General features: G+C 22.8%; 6 protein-coding genes across 6 annotated transcripts; 2 read left to right on the plus strand and 4 right to left on the minus strand.

The window, feature by feature from the left end:
• Nucleotides 1–826: 826 nt before the first annotated feature.
• Nucleotides 827–2,156, minus strand: SRAE_2000356100 (Peroxisomal sarcosine oxidase; the record flags this gene model as incomplete). Its single annotated transcript, XM_024654768.1, has 3 exons — nt 827–1,039; nt 1,106–1,972; nt 2,037–2,156. 3 exons carry the CDS (start codon nt 2,154–2,156, stop codon nt 827–829), a joined length of 1,200 nt encoding a protein of 399 aa, XP_024508107.1.
• Nucleotides 2,157–4,958: 2,802 nt separating this feature from the next.
• SRAE_2000356200 (PRL-1) lies at nt 4,959–5,865 on the plus strand (the record flags this gene model as incomplete). The annotated part of the gene is made up of 2 exons (XM_024654769.1): nt 4,959–5,126; nt 5,386–5,865. 2 exons carry the CDS (start codon nt 4,959–4,961, stop codon nt 5,863–5,865), a joined length of 648 nt encoding a protein of 215 aa, XP_024508108.1.
• A 141-nt stretch (nt 5,866–6,006) lies between these two features.
• On the minus strand, nt 6,007–6,363 carry SRAE_2000356300 (Hypothetical protein; the record flags this gene model as incomplete). The annotated part of the gene is made up of 2 exons (XM_024654770.1): nt 6,007–6,035; nt 6,075–6,363. The coding sequence occupies 2 exons, from the start codon at nt 6,361–6,363 to the stop codon at nt 6,007–6,009; spliced, it is 318 nt and encodes a 105-aa protein (XP_024508109.1).
• Nucleotides 6,364–7,336: 973 nt separating this feature from the next.
• SRAE_2000356400 (Dihydroorotate dehydrogenase domain and Alpha-helical ferredoxin domain and Dihydroorotate dehydrogenase, class 1/ 2 family and Aldolase-type TIM barrel domain and 4Fe-4S ferredoxin-type, iron-sulphur binding domain and Pyridine nucleotide-disulphide oxidoreductase, FAD/NAD(P)-binding domain and Dihydroprymidine dehydrogenase domain II-containing protein) lies at nt 7,337–10,603 on the plus strand (the record flags this gene model as incomplete). The annotated part of the gene is made up of 3 exons (XM_024654771.1): nt 7,337–7,387; nt 7,437–10,286; nt 10,328–10,603. The coding sequence occupies 3 exons, from the start codon at nt 7,337–7,339 to the stop codon at nt 10,601–10,603; spliced, it is 3,177 nt and encodes a 1,058-aa protein (XP_024508110.1).
• Nucleotides 10,604–10,774: 171 nt separating this feature from the next.
• On the minus strand, nt 10,775–14,659 carry SRAE_2000356500 (Homeodomain protein CUT and Lambda repressor-like, DNA-binding domain-containing protein; the record flags this gene model as incomplete). The annotated part of the gene is made up of 5 exons (XM_024654772.1): nt 10,775–11,847; nt 11,896–12,588; nt 14,393–14,461; nt 14,523–14,538; nt 14,585–14,659. 5 exons carry the CDS (start codon nt 14,657–14,659, stop codon nt 10,775–10,777), a joined length of 1,926 nt encoding a protein of 641 aa, XP_024508111.1.
• Nucleotides 14,660–15,224: 565 nt separating this feature from the next.
• On the minus strand, nt 15,225–16,022 carry SRAE_2000356600 (Transformer-2 sex-determining protein; the record flags this gene model as incomplete). The annotated part of the gene is made up of 3 exons (XM_024654774.1): nt 15,225–15,371; nt 15,419–15,889; nt 15,993–16,022. The coding sequence occupies 3 exons, from the start codon at nt 16,020–16,022 to the stop codon at nt 15,225–15,227; spliced, it is 648 nt and encodes a 215-aa protein (XP_024508112.1).
• Nucleotides 16,023–17,965: the final 1,943 nt, after the last annotated feature.

Here is a 17,965-nt window from a genome sequence, read left to right on the forward strand (position 1 = left end):
AATAATAATAATAATAAAAACAAAACAAAATATTAAATGATAATATATATATAATTAAATAGTTTACTTAATAATATCAAATTATTTTAAATTATTAAATTTTTTTATAACAAAAAAAAAAGTAATAATTTGATAATATTTAACTATTCATTTTTTTTTATAATATATATATTAGTATTCTTTTTTAATAGTTTAACTAGTCAAGATGTTTATATGTTAATTTTATGCTATTTAATAAAACAAAATAATTTTTCATTTCACTGACAAAGTAATAATATATATATTTTTTTAATTATCTACAACCGGTTTCATTAATATTTTTATACTTTATATTTCATATAGAATCTTTTATAAATTTTTTCTTTTTTTTTTTTTTAAAATTGTACAATTTTTATTTTAATATTTAAAAATTTAGCGTGATATTTTTATTAATTCTATGAAAAGTAATGTCTCAATATAGTTACTGATTAACATCTTTATGTATCGTTAAATATGTTTTGTTAGTTTCCTCTACTTGCATAATTAATGATGTATATATGTGTATAACTCTAAACAACATCAACAATTTTTATATATCTAATGATAAAAAAGATGAATATATTATAGTAAATTGAACCTAAAGAAATTAAATGACCTCATATATCATAAGACCATCAGTGGTAGTGACGAATGTTATCACGGAGTATATATCAGTAAGTGCTCCTAGAGCATTATACATCACTTGGTCTTTATACCTAGAATTTAAAAATAATTTAAATTAAGTATTTATTTTATCTTATCACAGTTGGGTTGGTAGAATATTATCTATAAAGTAATATATAAATGTTTATAATATACACTTTGTCCCGGGAGAGATTACTCTTTTAATACTAAAATTTTCCATATCACAACATTTAATTTCTTTTCCATCAATAAGTTGATTTAAAATTTCTCCTACAACAGAACCAAATTTAAATCCTGTTCCCGAAAAACCAGATCCAATTACTATATTTTTATGGATAGGATGTTTATCAAGAATGAAATTAACGTCATCAGTCATCTAAAAATAGAGAAAAAAAAATTATAAATTTTTTTACCTTTCAATAATAAAACATAAATTACTTACTTGATAAACACAGGATACAATTTTTTCTGGTTTTGTTGAGTCTATAAATGGAATATGTTTAGTTATATGTTTACTAGCTTCATCTGCCATCCAACTAGGTATCTGTCTATCTGAGTAAGGTGAATTTATATCAAATTTTTCACCACAATGAACTCCAATTTTTACCATATTTTTAAAGTCAGACCCAGGAATCATAAAAAGATGTTCATTTTCTCTAGAAATTATTGTTGTTGGTGAATTATTTTCAGGAAGAAAATATTTTTCAAATAAATGTTCATATTCTTTTTTAATTTTCCAAAAATTGACAGAGACAAGTGTTGGTGAAACTTTAATTTTTATTTCTGGTAAAAGGTTATTTAACCAACCACCAACAGTTACAATTAAATTTTTACACTCTAAAATTTCTCTATCTTTAGTTATTAACCTTATTATATTTCCTGGAATTATTTCTACTATTTTACAATTCTCTTTAATTTGTCCATTAAATTTTTTAATTAATCTTATTGCTGCTTTAAGACATTTCTCAGCATATATTACACCACCTTTCTTATCTAAAATGCCATACCATTCATCATTATCATAATGTAAATGTTTATATCTTTTTTTAATATCAATTCCTGATAATATCTCATATTCAGCATTTATAGATTCAAGTAATTTTCCTCTTTTATAAGTATCATTTTTATCTCCTAACCATAGTAACCCACATGATGTATATAATTTTTCATGGCTTCCATCTAACGTCATCATTTCATCCCATAATTCATAACTTTTTTTTGCCATATTAATATATATATTATCTGTATGGCAAAGTCTTATAATTCTTGATGCACCATGAGAGCTACCATAATTATTATATAAAGAAAACTGTAATTTTATATTATATAATTTATTGTTTTTTTTTTTTAAAATGTTAATAAAAAATACTTACTTGTTCAACCAACAACACTTTTTTTCCATTTTTAGCTGCTTGATAAGCAGAACAACTGCCCATTATACCAGCTCCAATAACTATCACATCAAAAGTAGTATTTAATTGAGTATTTTCCATGATAAACTTATAATGATTTTTTTATTAAGAAATGATATTATTTTATACATTTTATATTATAAGTTTATCAATCATAATGTCCTTTATTACGATTATTAATCATTCTAAATTAATCGATCTATTTTTATAGTAATAAAATAATTACATTTGATAAGAAAATCATTACTTTATTATCTATTTATTTATGTAAATACATTACCATAATAAGATAAATTAAATTTTTCGATATAGTTTAACCTGTTATTTTTACAATGAAATGAAAAAGAAAGAAAAGTAAAATATAAACATAAAGTTTATGATAAGAACAATAAATAATTTTATATTTTTATTTAAAATAAACTTGCATTTAAGGCAAAAAGCAAAATTTTCGTAGAAAAAAAAAAATTTTAATGTATTTTTTTTATCGTCTATAATCTATATATCAATATGTTTTAATGATACTTAAATAAAAACAAGTATTCTTTTTATCAAAACGACAACCATAAAACATCTGAAATTAAGAATATTTGATGTGTAATATAGAATAAAATGTAAATACAAAATCTTTATTTTAACGTGTTACCATTTTATCGTTTTAGTTATTTAAAAATTTGTATATATATGTATTTTTCTTTTCTAAATAAAACTATCTATTACATACATTAAAAATATTTTTTCTTAAAAATATATATATATATATTTATATTATTAGAATTATAAATTTGATTGAAAAATATTTTCATTTATTTTTTTTATAAAAAAATCTATATTTGTTTTTAACGTTTTTAAAATATTTTAACTAAATAATATTATAGAAATTTTTAAATAACTTTTACAATAAAATTTTAATTATTAGCTATTTTTAATTTAAAATAAGAATTTTATAATTATCATCTAAACATAATTATTTATTTAAAAAAAAATTTTATATTATAAAATAATACTAAACATTATTTTATATTTCTAATCAAAAAACAATTGAATTTAAAATTAATTTAATAATATTATTTATTGAAATGATATATCAATGTAATAATTAATGTTTTTTAAAATACATTCTTAAGTTTATTTAGAAGTTATTCCATTCTCTTTTTTTTTTGTAGTAATATATAAAATGAGATATACAAATATTAACACTCTCATTTTGAGCAATCTTTTTTCATTTCTATTATACATTTGTATTGGTTAAAGCTAAAGAGATATTAACAAAAGATAAGGCTTTAAGCATATGTGTATACAAAAAGTTTAGTTTGATAGTTAATAAAAGTATATAATATCGACTTTTCTATATAATTGTATTATTAACATTCTAAAATTTATATTAATAAATTATTTCATTCTTTGTTTTTTTTTATATATTATTTTTGTATTATTAAAATTAATAAAAAAAGTATTAATATAAATTTTATTTTATAGTAAAAAAAAAAAAAATTTAATAATCTTATTAAAAATAAATATAGATGAATGTCTGATAAATAGTATATAAAATATATATGCTATTTAAATTCATAGTTTAGTAGATAACTAAAAATTATATATATAAATATACTTATATTTTTTTTTATTTGTCTTTAATTTTAATTCATAAATAATTAAAGTATTCTATTTTTTTAGTTAAACTGCTATATTTTTCTCTTTTTTTCTTTTTTTATTATTTTCAAGAATTATTACTAAAATATTATTATATTTCTAATGGTCCAAGCCTTTGATTTTTCAATATCTATGAGGAGGTATGTTTTCTTTTTTTTTTAATTATAAAAATGCTTTATAATATTTTAAAATATAACAATTGGTCTTTGTTTATTAAAGTAAATGCGCAATTAATCATTATATATGTTTTTATTATAAAAAAAAAAATGAACATTCATTGACGTCATTGTCTCTATTAATACTAACTTATTAAAACATTTTTTTTTTACCAAATAATTTATATACTCATGCTTTTTGTTAAAGCTTAATAAAGTTTTTTTTTTTTGGAAAAAAAAAAAAATAAAATTTATATGTTTACAAAAATTTCTATTGTCTAATATATGAAATGCACATGATATTGGGTATAGTAATATTCCTATCAAATTATATATATATTTTTTTTATAATAATGCATTGAAGGAATTTTATTATAAATAAAAAAAAACATGTTTATGTTACTTTAAAAATTTTTATATAGTAATTAATATTTTTAATGAATTTTTTTTTTTTACAGAAATTCTTACTACAAATCTGAATATTGTAAGGGACAACACAAATGTTGAAGAGTTTCCTTATCATAAGATTTGTAATTTTTGTATAACGAAAGAAATATTTTATTAATTTTAAGGTAAAAATATAATTTAAAAAAAATGATATAAACAATTTTTTTTATAACAAATTTAGGAAGAAAAAGAAAAAACTTTTGATCACAATATTATTAAAAACCATTTCATATTACTGGAATATTGAAATAAATGAAAACAAATTAATATTTCCATGTGTAAATTAAAATCAGTCTGTCACATGTTTCATATATTATTACCAACAAAAATCACCTATTGTTAAAGTTTAGTGCACAGTTGTAGAAATAAACGTGACAAATACAACACAAACTATATTAAAAAGACTTACATCTATAATATTCACATTTAAAAGTAATATATTTATATTTTAACTACAATCAAACTCTTTATATGTGATAGAATTCATATATAGTAATATTACAATTAAAACTTGTTATTTTCCAAAAGACCTTTCATTTCAATAAATAACAAATGGTATTTTTATAAATTATAATTTACAACATTTATTAAAATACATATATATATATAGTAAAAAAGAAGTTAAACAATTATGGGATCTGATACTTTAGTAATGATACCACCAAAAAGTATTTCACCATCATCTTCAACTCAATTATGTCAATTTATTATACCAACTAGTAGTTTAATTCAATATGGCCAAATGAATTTTTTAATCACTGATCGACCAAATGAACAAAATATGGATACATTTATAAGAGTAAGTATTAAAAATTAAAAAAATTTTTTTTTTTTCTCATAAATCAAAGGTTGCTTTTTTTTTTATTAATAACATAATAAATTTTTAAAACATTTTTTTTTTCTTATCACGTGATAAGATAACTTTGTTTAATTGTTTATTAATATTTAATCTTTATATAACATCTTCAATATAGCAAACATCAAAAAACAACTTTAAATTTATTATATAGAAAAAAAAAATATATATATATATTGTAATTTTTTTTTATTTATTATAGGAATTAGAGTATTATGGAGCAAAGATTATTGTAAGAGTTTGTGAACAAACATATCCAATTTTTCCTTTAACTTCACATGGTATATCTGTTATAAATTGGGAATATCCAGATGGTGCACCACCACCACCAGATGTGATTGCTAAATGGATTGATCTTGTTAAAAGAACTTTTAAAAATCTTCATTCATCACTTCCAATAAATCAAGAAGATAATGATTGTAAAAATGAAGGAAAATTACCAGCATGTATAGCAATTCATTGTGTAGCTGGTCTTGGTAGAGCACCTGTATTAGTTGCTATTGCATTAATGGAAGCAGGAGTTGGTTATGAAGAAACAATTTTAACAATTAGACAAAAAAGAAGGGGAGCTTTTAATCAAAGACAACTAGATTTTTTAAAGTCTTACAAAAGCACTGGACAATTGACAAGTCTGGCATTACCATTAAAGGTTAAACCAGAAAAATATTGTGGTATAATGTAATAATGAAATTGCAATCATATCATATATTATATTAAAAATTTAACAAAAACATTTTTTTTTTATAAATTTTTATTTAATATAAAAATTGTCATTTTGTACATTTAATTGATAATAAAAATTAATCACTAATAATTAATATAATTAATTTTTTGGAATATTCGAAAAAGAATCTAAAAATAAAAATTTATAAAATATTTTAAATTATTTACCATAAAGTGAAGTTATATAACAATATGCTAAACAAAGTGGAGAAGCAATTGTATCCATTGTTGTTAATAAACCATTTATAAGAGATGAAAATATTGATGTAGTATTGTTAGAAGTTTTAAACCAATAATTTGTATGAAATGGACAATTAATATGAATTTTAGAATTTATAGAAGTTGTTGATTCTACTATTACTGTATTTGTTAATGTTGTTGAATTATTTTGTCCTATCACACATAATAAATAAGCTCCCAAAAATATAGCTAATATTTTCCATTTTTTAATAATCATTATCAAAAATTAATATTATTTTAAATATTTTTTTTTTATCAATTTATATATATGAAATATGAGATTATTTTATTTATTAAAGATTATCTATACTATTACTTAAAGCTTGCAAATCCAGTAAACATTATAAATATTAATTTTTTGAAAACAAATTTAATAAATTTAAAAAAAAAAAAATAAAATAAACAAATATAATTATTTAAAAATTGAAAAAAGTTAATCAATATTGTTGATATATAAATTTATTTAAATCATTACAGTTTTTAAATTTTTTTTTTAATATTATTAATTAAACAAATTAATTACAACATAATGTAAAAACTTTTTTTTGGCGAAAATTAACTTTTAATTATGAAATGAAAGACCAAGGCTATTTGATTAAATAAATTATCAATGACAATTTTCTTTATAACTATTAAAAATATTATCTTCTTTACTTTTCACATAGAAATAAACATTATTACTCTTATCATCTATTAAAAAACTTTTCTGCAATTACCATTTTACCTTCACGTGTTTCATTATTTAGGATAAGATAACAATTCTTATAGACGTTTTTATTTATCTTATCGCTTTCCTTCTGTTCATCTTCCTTCAAATGATTGAAAACTTGTACTGACAATTTTATTTTAACAACGATATCAACACTGCCTGTTTCACAAATAAATATTAAAGAAAAAATTATCCTTCCGTAATGTGTATGCTCTTATGATGAAAAATGAATATTTAAGTAAAAAGTTTTAATATACAATTTTCTTTTGCACAAAATTTTATAATTCTTGATTACGTTCAACTTTTATGTATATACTTTAAACTATTTATTATTATAATATTAATATGTTAAATTTATTTTAAAGTTATATATTTATTCATTTTATAATAAATATATTTTATTTAATAATTTTTTGATAAAAAAAAAAGTATTATTTGTTAATTTTAGACGCCAAATTATTTAGAATTATTCAGTAATTAAATGGCACCACAAAATTTTGAAAAATTTTCTCAAGATTCACCTGATATCGAGGTAATAATAATTTTTTAAATTTAATAAAAAAAAAAAATTTTTATTTTAGGCTATTCTTGCACTTAATCCACGTGTAAATACACATGCAAAAGCCATACCAACAATTGAAACCAAAAAAAATAAATTAAATTGGAAAAGAAATTCACCAAAAGGATGTAATACAAAAAGTTGTACAGATGGTAGTAATCCATATGAAAAAGATTTTCGTGATATCAAACATACAACACTTTCTGAAAGAGCTGCACTTCGTGAATCAGCTCGTTGTCTTAAATGTGCTGATGCTCCATGTCAAAAATCTTGCCCAACATCACTTGACATCAAAGCTTTTATTACATCAATATCAAATAAAAATTATTATGGTGCAGCAAAACAAATTTTTTCTGATAATCCTCTTGGTTTGACTTGTGGTATGATTTGCCCAACCTCAGATCTTTGTGTTGGTGGATGTAATCTTGCTGCCAGTGAAGAAGGTCCTATAAATATTGGGGGTCTTCAACAATTTGCCACTGATGTTTTTAGGCAAATGAATATTAAACAAAAATTGTCACCAGAAATTGAATTATCTACAAAAGATGATCCATCATATGAACAAAAAGTGGCTCTTATTGGTTGTGGACCAGCTTCTATTTCATGTGCAACATTTCTAGCAAGATTAGGTTATAAAGATATAACTATATATGAAAAAAATTCTGATCCTTCAATTATTGGTGGATTATCAACAACAGAAATTCCTCAATTTAGATTACCATATAATGTTGTTGATTTTGAAATACAATTAATGAAAGATCTTGGTGTTAAAATAGTAAATGGAAGATATCTTCATTCTTCAGATTTAAAAGTTAGTAATATTAAAGAAAAATTAGGTGTTAAGGCATTATTTATTGGTATTGGAATGCCAGAGGCTAAACGTATACCAATATTTGAAGGTCTTACTATAAAAAATGGATTTTATACATCAAAAGATTATCTTCCTATTGTTGCAAAAGGATCAAAACCAGGAATGTGTTCCTGTTCATCATCACCATTACCAAGTTTTGTTGGATTAAGAGTAATTGTTCTTGGTGCTGGTGATACAGCATTCGACTGTGCCACATCAGCTTTAAGATGTGGTGCAGCTAAAGTTACTGTTGTTTTTAGAAAAGGTTTTACTGATATTAGAGCTGTACCAGAAGAAATGGAAGCAGCTAAAGAAGAAAAATGTGAATTTATGCCTTATATGTCTCCAAGAAAAGTTAATATGAAAGATGACAAAATTTATTCAATGACATTTGCTAAAACAGAACAAGATTTAACAACTGGAGAATGGTATGAAGATGAAGAACAACTTTTAACACTTAAAGCAGACATTGTTATATCTGCTTTTGGATCAACACTTATTGATAAAGATGTTATATCAGCTTTATCACCAATAAAATTAAATAGATGGGGAACACCAGAAGTTGATCATAAAACACAATCAACATCAGAACCATGGGTATATGTTGGTGGTGATTTTGGTGGAATTGCAGAAACAACTGTTGAAAGTGTTAATGATGGTAAAGTAGCAGCATGGAATATACATCAATATTTACAAAAACAATTTAATAATGATATTTCATCAAATCCAAAACTTCCACTATTTTATACAGATATAGATGATGTTGATACATCAGTTACATTATGTGGAATTAAATTTGAAAATCCATTTGGTTTAGCTTCTGCTCCACCAACTACTTCTGGTCCAATGATTAGAAGAGCTTTTGAACAGGGATGGGGATTTGTTTTAACAAAAACTTTTGGTCTTGATAAAGATCTTGTTACAAATGTTTCACCAAGAATTGTTCGTGGTACAACATCTGGACATATTTATGGTCCTGGTCAAGGAAGTTTTATAAATATTGAACTTATTTCTGAAAAAAAAATGGCATATTGGTTAAAATGTATTGAAGAATTAAAGAATGACTTTCCAACAAAAATTGTTATTGCTAGTATTATGTGTTCTTTTAATAAAGAAGATTGGCAAGAATTAGCTATTGCTTCAGAAAAAGCAGGTGCTGATGCTTTAGAATTAAATCTTTCATGTCCTCATGGTATGGGAGAAAGAGGTATGGGATTAGCTTGTGGACAAGATCCTTATATGGTTGAAAATATTTGTAAATGGGTTAGAGAAGTTACTACAATACCATTTTTTGCAAAAATGACTCCAAATATTACTGATGTTAGAAAAATTGCTCAAGCTGCTAAAGATGGTGGTGCTGATGGAGTAACAGCAACTAATACAGTTTCTGGTTTAATGAGTTTAAAATCTGGAGATGGTTCTCCATGGCCAGCTGTTGGTAGTGATAAAAGAACAACATATGGTGGTATGAGTGGTAATGCCATTAGACCAATTGCATTACGTGCTGTATCTGCCATTGCAAATGCAATTCCAGGATTTCCAATTCTTGCTACAGGTGGTATTGATAGTGCTGATGCTGCAATTCAATTTTTATATGCAGGTGCTAGTGTTGTACAAATATGTTCTAGTGTTCAAAATCAAGATTTTACAGTTATTGGTGATTATATTACCGGTTTGAAAGCATTATTATATCTTAATTCTGTTGAAAAACTTAAAAATAACGGTTGGGATGGCCAAAGTCCACCAGTTTTTAATCATCAAATGGGAAAAAAAGTTCTTATTGAGAATACAAAATTACCAAATTTTGGAATGTTTAAAGATGAAAAGAAAAAACTTGAGAGAAAAGTTATTATGAATCAAAATTTAACTGAAAAAAAAAGTGAAGATTATACAACACGAAATAATTGTGAAAATGTATCAAAAATTCCAACTGTAAATGAAATTATTGGTCTAAGTTTAAAGATGATTGGAAGTTATAATGAATTAACAAATAAAGAACAGAAAGTAGCTTTAATCAATGATGTAAGTTTATTAAAATATTTTATTAAAATAATTTATTTTAGGATATGTGCATTAATTGTGGAAAATGTTACATGACATGTGCTGATTCTGGCTATCAAGCAATAACATTTGATCCAGTTACACATATTCCATGTGTTACTGATGATTGTACTGGATGTACACTTTGTTACAGTGTTTGCCCAATTCCAGAATGTATTCAAATGGTTGAAAAGAAAATTCCACATAAAATAAAAAGAGGCTTTCCATTAAATAGTTATGAAATATTGACTGAATCAGTTAAGGGAAAAATAATTTTAAATCCAAATAATGTCGATTAATTTTTTTTAAAATACTTAACAATTTACTTTTATTTTACTGTTTTTATTTCAATAAAAAAAATGTATTTTTTTTATAAATACAATATATAAATTAATTATAATACAATGCAAAAAATTTATTTTAAATGGTAAAAATTAAGTTTTATATACAAAATAAATATAAAGAAAAGCTTACTTCCATTGATAATATTTGTTTAATTTCTTAATTAGTGCAATATTTTCTGGTGTTAATTTTTTTCCTTCATACGGACCTTTACTTTTCACAATATCAAGATAAACACGAATTTTTAGAAAAGAAGTAATACCTTTTTCAGTAAGCTCTTCAAAAACACGAGGTTTATTAAGAAGTTCATTGAGTGCTCCACCAGACATTCCTAGCACTTTTTGACTAAAATGATATCTTGAAATTGTATGTGTTAATAAATAATTACGCATCTCCTGACAAAGTGTATCAATATCTAAATGTCCTTGAAAACCATTCTCATTGTAATCTAGTCTTGAAATATCTCTTATCAATTCAGGACAATTTATTAATGTATAATTACATTTTCTCTCAACAAATTGAAGTTGGCTTATATTTTGCGATTTACTGACAACTTTTTGAGCTAGTGGTTTATCTTTTTTAGGCTTATGCTGAGAATTTGAATGACTATACCTTCCAGTTAATCGACGAATAAAATCAATATTTCGTTTTTTTATTTCTTCTGGTGAAACATTATTTACACTTATATCATTATCTTTACTTTTTGTATTTTCTTTATCATTTTCCTTATTATTTTTTTTATTCTTTCTATCTTTGCTACTACCATCATTTAAAGATGTTTCACCTTGAAGTATCCTTTCAACACGGAAATCATGGTAAGAATCAAAAATTTCCTTAAACTCACCAAGTGTTAAATTAATTTTTAATTTTTTAAATTCATCATTAGACTTTTTATAGAATACTTCTAATTTTTTTTCAACTTTATTTCGTTTTGCTTCATTTTCCATCTCTATTTGATCCGTAAATTTTTGTAATTTGCATAATTGATCTTTGAGGTATGTTGCTTGAATTAACATTTCAGATTTGTAATTCTTTGATAATTCTGTTTTTGTACTAATATATGCATTTATATCTCCTGATTGTTTATAAGCATCCGTAACACGATTGCACAACACATTAAAAGGCAATTTTTTATATTGTTCTTCATTTTTAAAAAAATCATTGAAGTCAAAATACTTACTATCTACATATTCGATATTAGCTATAAATATATTGTTAAATAAAAAAAAATAATTATACAATTAATTACCTTTACCAAAATTATCAACTAACACCCATAATTGACTCATTTTTGATTCAATATGTTTACGATATTCATCTTTGTCTTCAGGATTATATATTTTTTCAACTCCATCTTTATCATTTTCAAAATTAAATGATTTTCCAGAAGAATCTGAAGTATCTCTTGATGCTGAAGAATTAGAATCACCTGATGGTGCATCTTTTACTTCGCTAGAATTTTCCTGATCAACATTTTGAAATGATGAAGAACTACCACATCTTTCATCAACTATTTGATCTTTTTCAGAACTTTTAGAACATTCGTTAGATGTACGGGTTTCAGATTCACAATCATTTAAGCACTTTTCATTAACTAATACTTTATTGTTATCACCTAAAGATAAATCATTTGTTTCTTTTTCTAAATTTTGAGATTCTATGTTTTTTTCCGTAACATTATTATGTATAGAACTAATATTTTCACCCTTATTATTACATGCTTGTAAATTATTTTTTTTAATATTATCTTTTTCAAATAAATTATCAATGCTACCAATATCTGCTTTTGATCTATTGTTTTCATTCATAATGTCACCATTTCTGAAATTTATACATCCTGTTGTAATAGGAATTTCACGAGCATTCTCAATTGTTTCATAATCATCACCAGTATTATTTTTAAAACGAATCCTAATATTCTTTAATATAGACATAACGATATCTAAAAGTAATTATCAAAGTAATTATAATAATAGAAATTATTATTTTTAACAACGAAAAAAAAGAAGAAAATAATTTAATTTTCAATTAAAATTTTATCTAAGAATTTATAGATCAAAAATAGAGAGACACATTTACAAAAATTATTCTTTATAAAGATAAATTTACATCGAAATAATTTTTATATTATAATAGCATATAATTTAGAAACAATATTTTAAAATATTTTATGCTATTATTTCTTTTTTTAAAATATCATTATTATAATTTTTTTTCATTGAAATTGATAAACAAATAGGTAGAAAATTATATAAAATCAGAACTAGAAAAAAAATAGAATTGTCAAATATATATTGTTCCAAAATAAAAAAAGCGTTGGAGGAAAACGCATTCCTCCAGAAAATAAAACGTTGTATAAACTTAAAATAAAGAGACGAATGACCAAGCATACAACAACAAATTCCATTTTAGAATTATGTAGTATTCTTCAACAAAATCAAATAAAATTATAAAAAAAAAAATTTTGAAATATGGTTTGTTTTATGGTTGTGATTCCAAAAAACATTTAAAATGACTTTTTGAACAAAAAGATATGAAAATATATGTATGTCAAAAATACCAACATTGTATCAAGTTGTATTTTTTTTAATTTAACTTTCTTAATATACAATAAAAACTTTTTAAACATTTTTATTAATATTTTATATTTATATATTTATATAAAATAAGTAAAATCATAAAAATAATTAAATTCAAATTCGATAAATAAATTAACTAAACTATCTTTTATATCACTTCCTTAATTGATAATATTTATTCAATAACATTGATTTCATATATGAAAAAAATTAAAATTTGAAAACACATTGTTTGTTTATACTATTCAAAATGTAAGAATATATTTCTATACATTTACAGATGATTTATATATACTAACAAATAATGTTTATATTTATATGATCCCAATAACTTATTTATTATTGTTAATAATAAACTATGTTAATTTTTCTTCTACAAAAACATTTCCTAAAAAATAATGTCAAACAAAATTTTAATTCTACAACTATTAATATTAAATTAAAATATTATTATTTCAAATAATACAATGATCCGTTGTCAGAATGTAGCAGATAATTAATAAATAAAAACATAAGTAAATGAAAACATTAAATATTTTACTTAGTACCATAAAACAGAAAAGTAAATTATTACAGGCTTTTTCAAAGATAACTAAAAACGATAGAATTTTTTTACAATATTAGTAAAATATGTTATGAATCAAATTTTGAACATAATTTACATAATCAAGATAAATATAGAAATAAATCATCCTTTTAATTATAACATATCATCACTATGAATCAATTTTTATGTAAACATCTTCTATATAAAAGAAAATAATGATTACAAAATTAAGTTGCTTGAACTAAATAATAGTATGAATATTTACGATGGAAAAATGGTTCAAAAACTTTATATATTCTTTAAAAATATATTAAGTTAAAGTAGAAAAATAAACTATTTATTTAATTAATATAATCCTATATTAACACTATAGAAAGAATATTTTAATGTCTCTAATTTATTCATTTATTAATTAAATGAAAAAACTATGTATATTTGCTTTTTACAAATATGTAGAATATAAATTTGAAAAAAAAACATACATAGATATTTTATTATCTCACTTTCATTACATATAACATTAATAAACAAATGTAAAATATTTAATAGTACAATAACTCATCCCCAATTTAATAACGAAATTTCTACAATTACACTCCTGTGTTTTGAATTAAACTTACCGCGTCTTAACAATTCTAACACAAAAGTATACATTAAAAAAGCATAATCAACTACCTTGAATTCATATACTAAATATGGAATGTATCTAATTCTCAAACATAAATCAACTTTATAAATTTCTTTTCAAACTTTGACTTTGCCAAACCTGAAATTTAAAACATATTTTGTGGTAATAATGTGTTAAAATTAACCACTAAAAAGATACACAAAAAAAAAGTAATGTTTTGAAATACAAAAAGAGTTTGAAGAGACCAAAAACAATTCATAAAAATTTCTCATTATAGTCATGATATTTCGCAATAGGAAATTCTTTAAAGTTGTAAAATTAAACGAGCAATGGCAAATCTTGGGATATGTGCTCATTTGTATAACACTTCATTCTACAAACACTAAACATACTGATTTCTACAAAAAAAAAACACAACTTTCTGACCAAAACCAAGAATATAATTGAAATCTACTAATATAAAAAGTTGATAAAAAAAAACACTGAAAATGATATGAAAACATGTAAGTCATAAATGGTCAAAATGGAGATTTAAACTTTAAAATTCTTAAAATTGAAATATTTTTTAACTTTAATGATTGGTTATTCTTTATTTTAAACAATAATTGAAGTAATTGAAACACTTTTTGACTAATTTGATACTTGAAAAGAAGTGTGTACAAAAAGTGTTCATCCAATTAAAATTGGTTTGAAGATTTATGAACAAAACAATACAAATTGACTTAAAAATGACTTGTTAAGAAAATTGAGAAAAAGAAATAAAACAATAATTGAGATAATCATGTAAGTTGACGATTAAATTTGATGATCCACAATTCTTTTCACTAATCTCTTGATCTACTACGAGATCTCTCCCTTGGAGCTGGACGGTCCCTGTCATTACGGTTTGATGTCCTACCTTGCTTAGTTACCGAAAAGTCGATACGAACTTGAACTCCATCAATCAATTTATCTCGCATTCTTTCTTTTGCCTATAAATATTTTTATTAGTTTAAAATAAATGGTAAAAAAAACTAACCTCTGCAGCTTCAGAAGTCTTTTCAAAGTAGATAAATCCATATCCTCGGCTTTTTCCTGTGGCTCTGTCGTAGACAATTTGAACGTCATTAACTCTTCCATATCTTTCAAACAATTTGATCAAATCTTTTTCTTGAGTCTTTGGACTCATGCCAAAAATTCCTAAACAATTATTTGGCTCGGGATTCTCTCTACCATCTCTATATCTTCTTGGAGATCTTCTTCTATCGTATCCACCTCTATTACCAAAATCACGTCTACCACCTCCATATCCTCTTGGTGATCTACTACGATCTCTGTAGCCTCCTCCACGTCTACCTCTTGCTGGAGATCTCCTTCTTTCATCATAAGCTCTATCACGTCTTGGAGAACGTGAATAGGAACGTGAATATCTACGTCCATTACCATTGTATGACCGATCCATTGGGGAATATCGTTGATGTCTACGAGGAGAACGAGAACGTGAACGACGCTAAAAAAAAAAAAATGTAGAATTTTAAATAATTAATTTTAATTTAATTTAAAAAAATTTTATGACGTTTAAAATTGAAGAAAAACATTTAAATAAAACTTACCATTGGACTACCACGAGGTGAGACCATCATTAAAAATCAAATCAGGTTATTTTTATAAAAAGAAAGAAAAAATGCTTAATTTAAGAATGCAAAAGAATGCAAAGCTAAGACCAATTTCCTTGGAAGAGATAGATGTGGTGAACTGTACTATCGACTTTGGTAATTTGTCTACTATAGTGCACTACGCCTTATACTAGTTGAAAGATAACTATTATATATTCTTGAATGAAGAGAAGACGCGATACAGAAAGCGATGCGCACATTAAAACGCGTATTAAAATGTTTCATATTATCTATAACTTTATTTCGGGGTATAGAGAATGGACTTATGTATGAGAAGATGTAGTGATAGCTTTTTTTTTTTTTTTTGAAAAAGACAGTGTTGCGGACAGCCATTTAAAACAGGCTTGTCAATAATAAATCTTTAAAAATGCTTTATAACATAAGATAAAGATTAAGATGGTTGGAGGAGACATATAAGCTAACTCTATGTTTTTTTAAAAATTAATTAGTTGTTAGAATTCATAATTTTCCTGTGACCAAGGTTATATGAATTATTACCGCCATTATTCATTTTAATGAAATGTGATTTTTGAAAATAATGGGAAGATTACATTTAATGGTATCCTTTGAACTGGTTGTAAAAGATATGTGTGGTCACCTTTGAAACAATAGATAATACTTTAAAGATAGAATTGTTCATCTTTTTTTTAAATATCAAAAATTACATAAATAACCATGTTTGATATAAATTTAAAATTCATATTAACATATAATTCATGAATGACCTCTAAAACAATTCCTCAAAAGGGTTTTATTTGCAATTTCCGAACTTAATAATAAACAGTAGAAAAATAATTTCATAATACAAATATATTAAATTGGATTTGGATCCTAAAAAAACAAATGGTTGTTTTGAAAATCACATTATATACAATTTGATTTCATGGGATGTTGAAAAAGCATAAAAGAACAGTTTTTAAAATTTCATAGATGTTTCTTGATTTAGAAGTTTTAAAATAAATATTCAAAATATAGAGAGAAAAAAAATTATAGGAAAATTTTTTAAATAAAATTATGACCATTCAGTAAAAAAAAACAATATGATTAAAATAATCAACCTAAAAAATAAAAACAATTTAACTTTGAAATTTTCAAAGCATAAATATACAAAACTTTTTTAAGTTAGAACTTTAAAAATTATAGAAATATATTCATGGCAAAATTTTTAAGACATTCTTTTAGATGTAATATGATTAATGGTATGATAAGAAAAATTATTTATGAAAACTTGGTTTCATAAAAATTGTTTCAAGAATGTATTTAATGACAAAAATGCTAATAATCAATTTTAAAATAAAGATATTAACAATATAATTTTATGGGATATATAAAATATTTCCCAAAACACAATATTAAATATTTATATAATAAATAGTAAATTATGTTAATGCTTGGCGTAGTATTTTTTGTTATTATTAATAAAAATATATTAAAATCTTATTCTTACATTTTTATTATATATATTTTTTTTTTACACATTTATATATTTTAAATTACTCAAGATAAGAAAAGAAAATCATTAAAGATGCTTGGTGAGGTTGTTTTATGCCATTTACAAAAATGAAACTTGGATGTTTAAAAATTTTTTTATTAAATTTGAATAATAAAAAAAATCACAAAAAAGTTTAACAAAGATTAATGATACCAGTAATGACAATACATTTTAATTCTAATTAAAAACTTTTATGATGTTTTACTAGTTTCAAAGTTATATAAAATTATTGTTTTAATAACAAAAATTGTTTAAACATCAAAAAAACTACTAAATTAGTATATCCGTGATAAGGCATATAAATTTATATTATTTGAAATGTCAATTCTAGTGATTATTATCATGCATTATTATCGTTAAAAAATAGTTTGTTTGAAATCAAAATAAAAAAAATCATGTTTTGTAGGACAAAAGGGTA

This window comes from Strongyloides ratti, assembly GCF_001040885.1.
Source record: "Strongyloides ratti genome assembly S_ratti_ED321, chromosome : 2".
NCBI classification, from domain to species: Eukaryota; Metazoa; Nematoda; class Chromadorea; order Rhabditida; family Strongyloididae; genus Strongyloides; species Strongyloides ratti.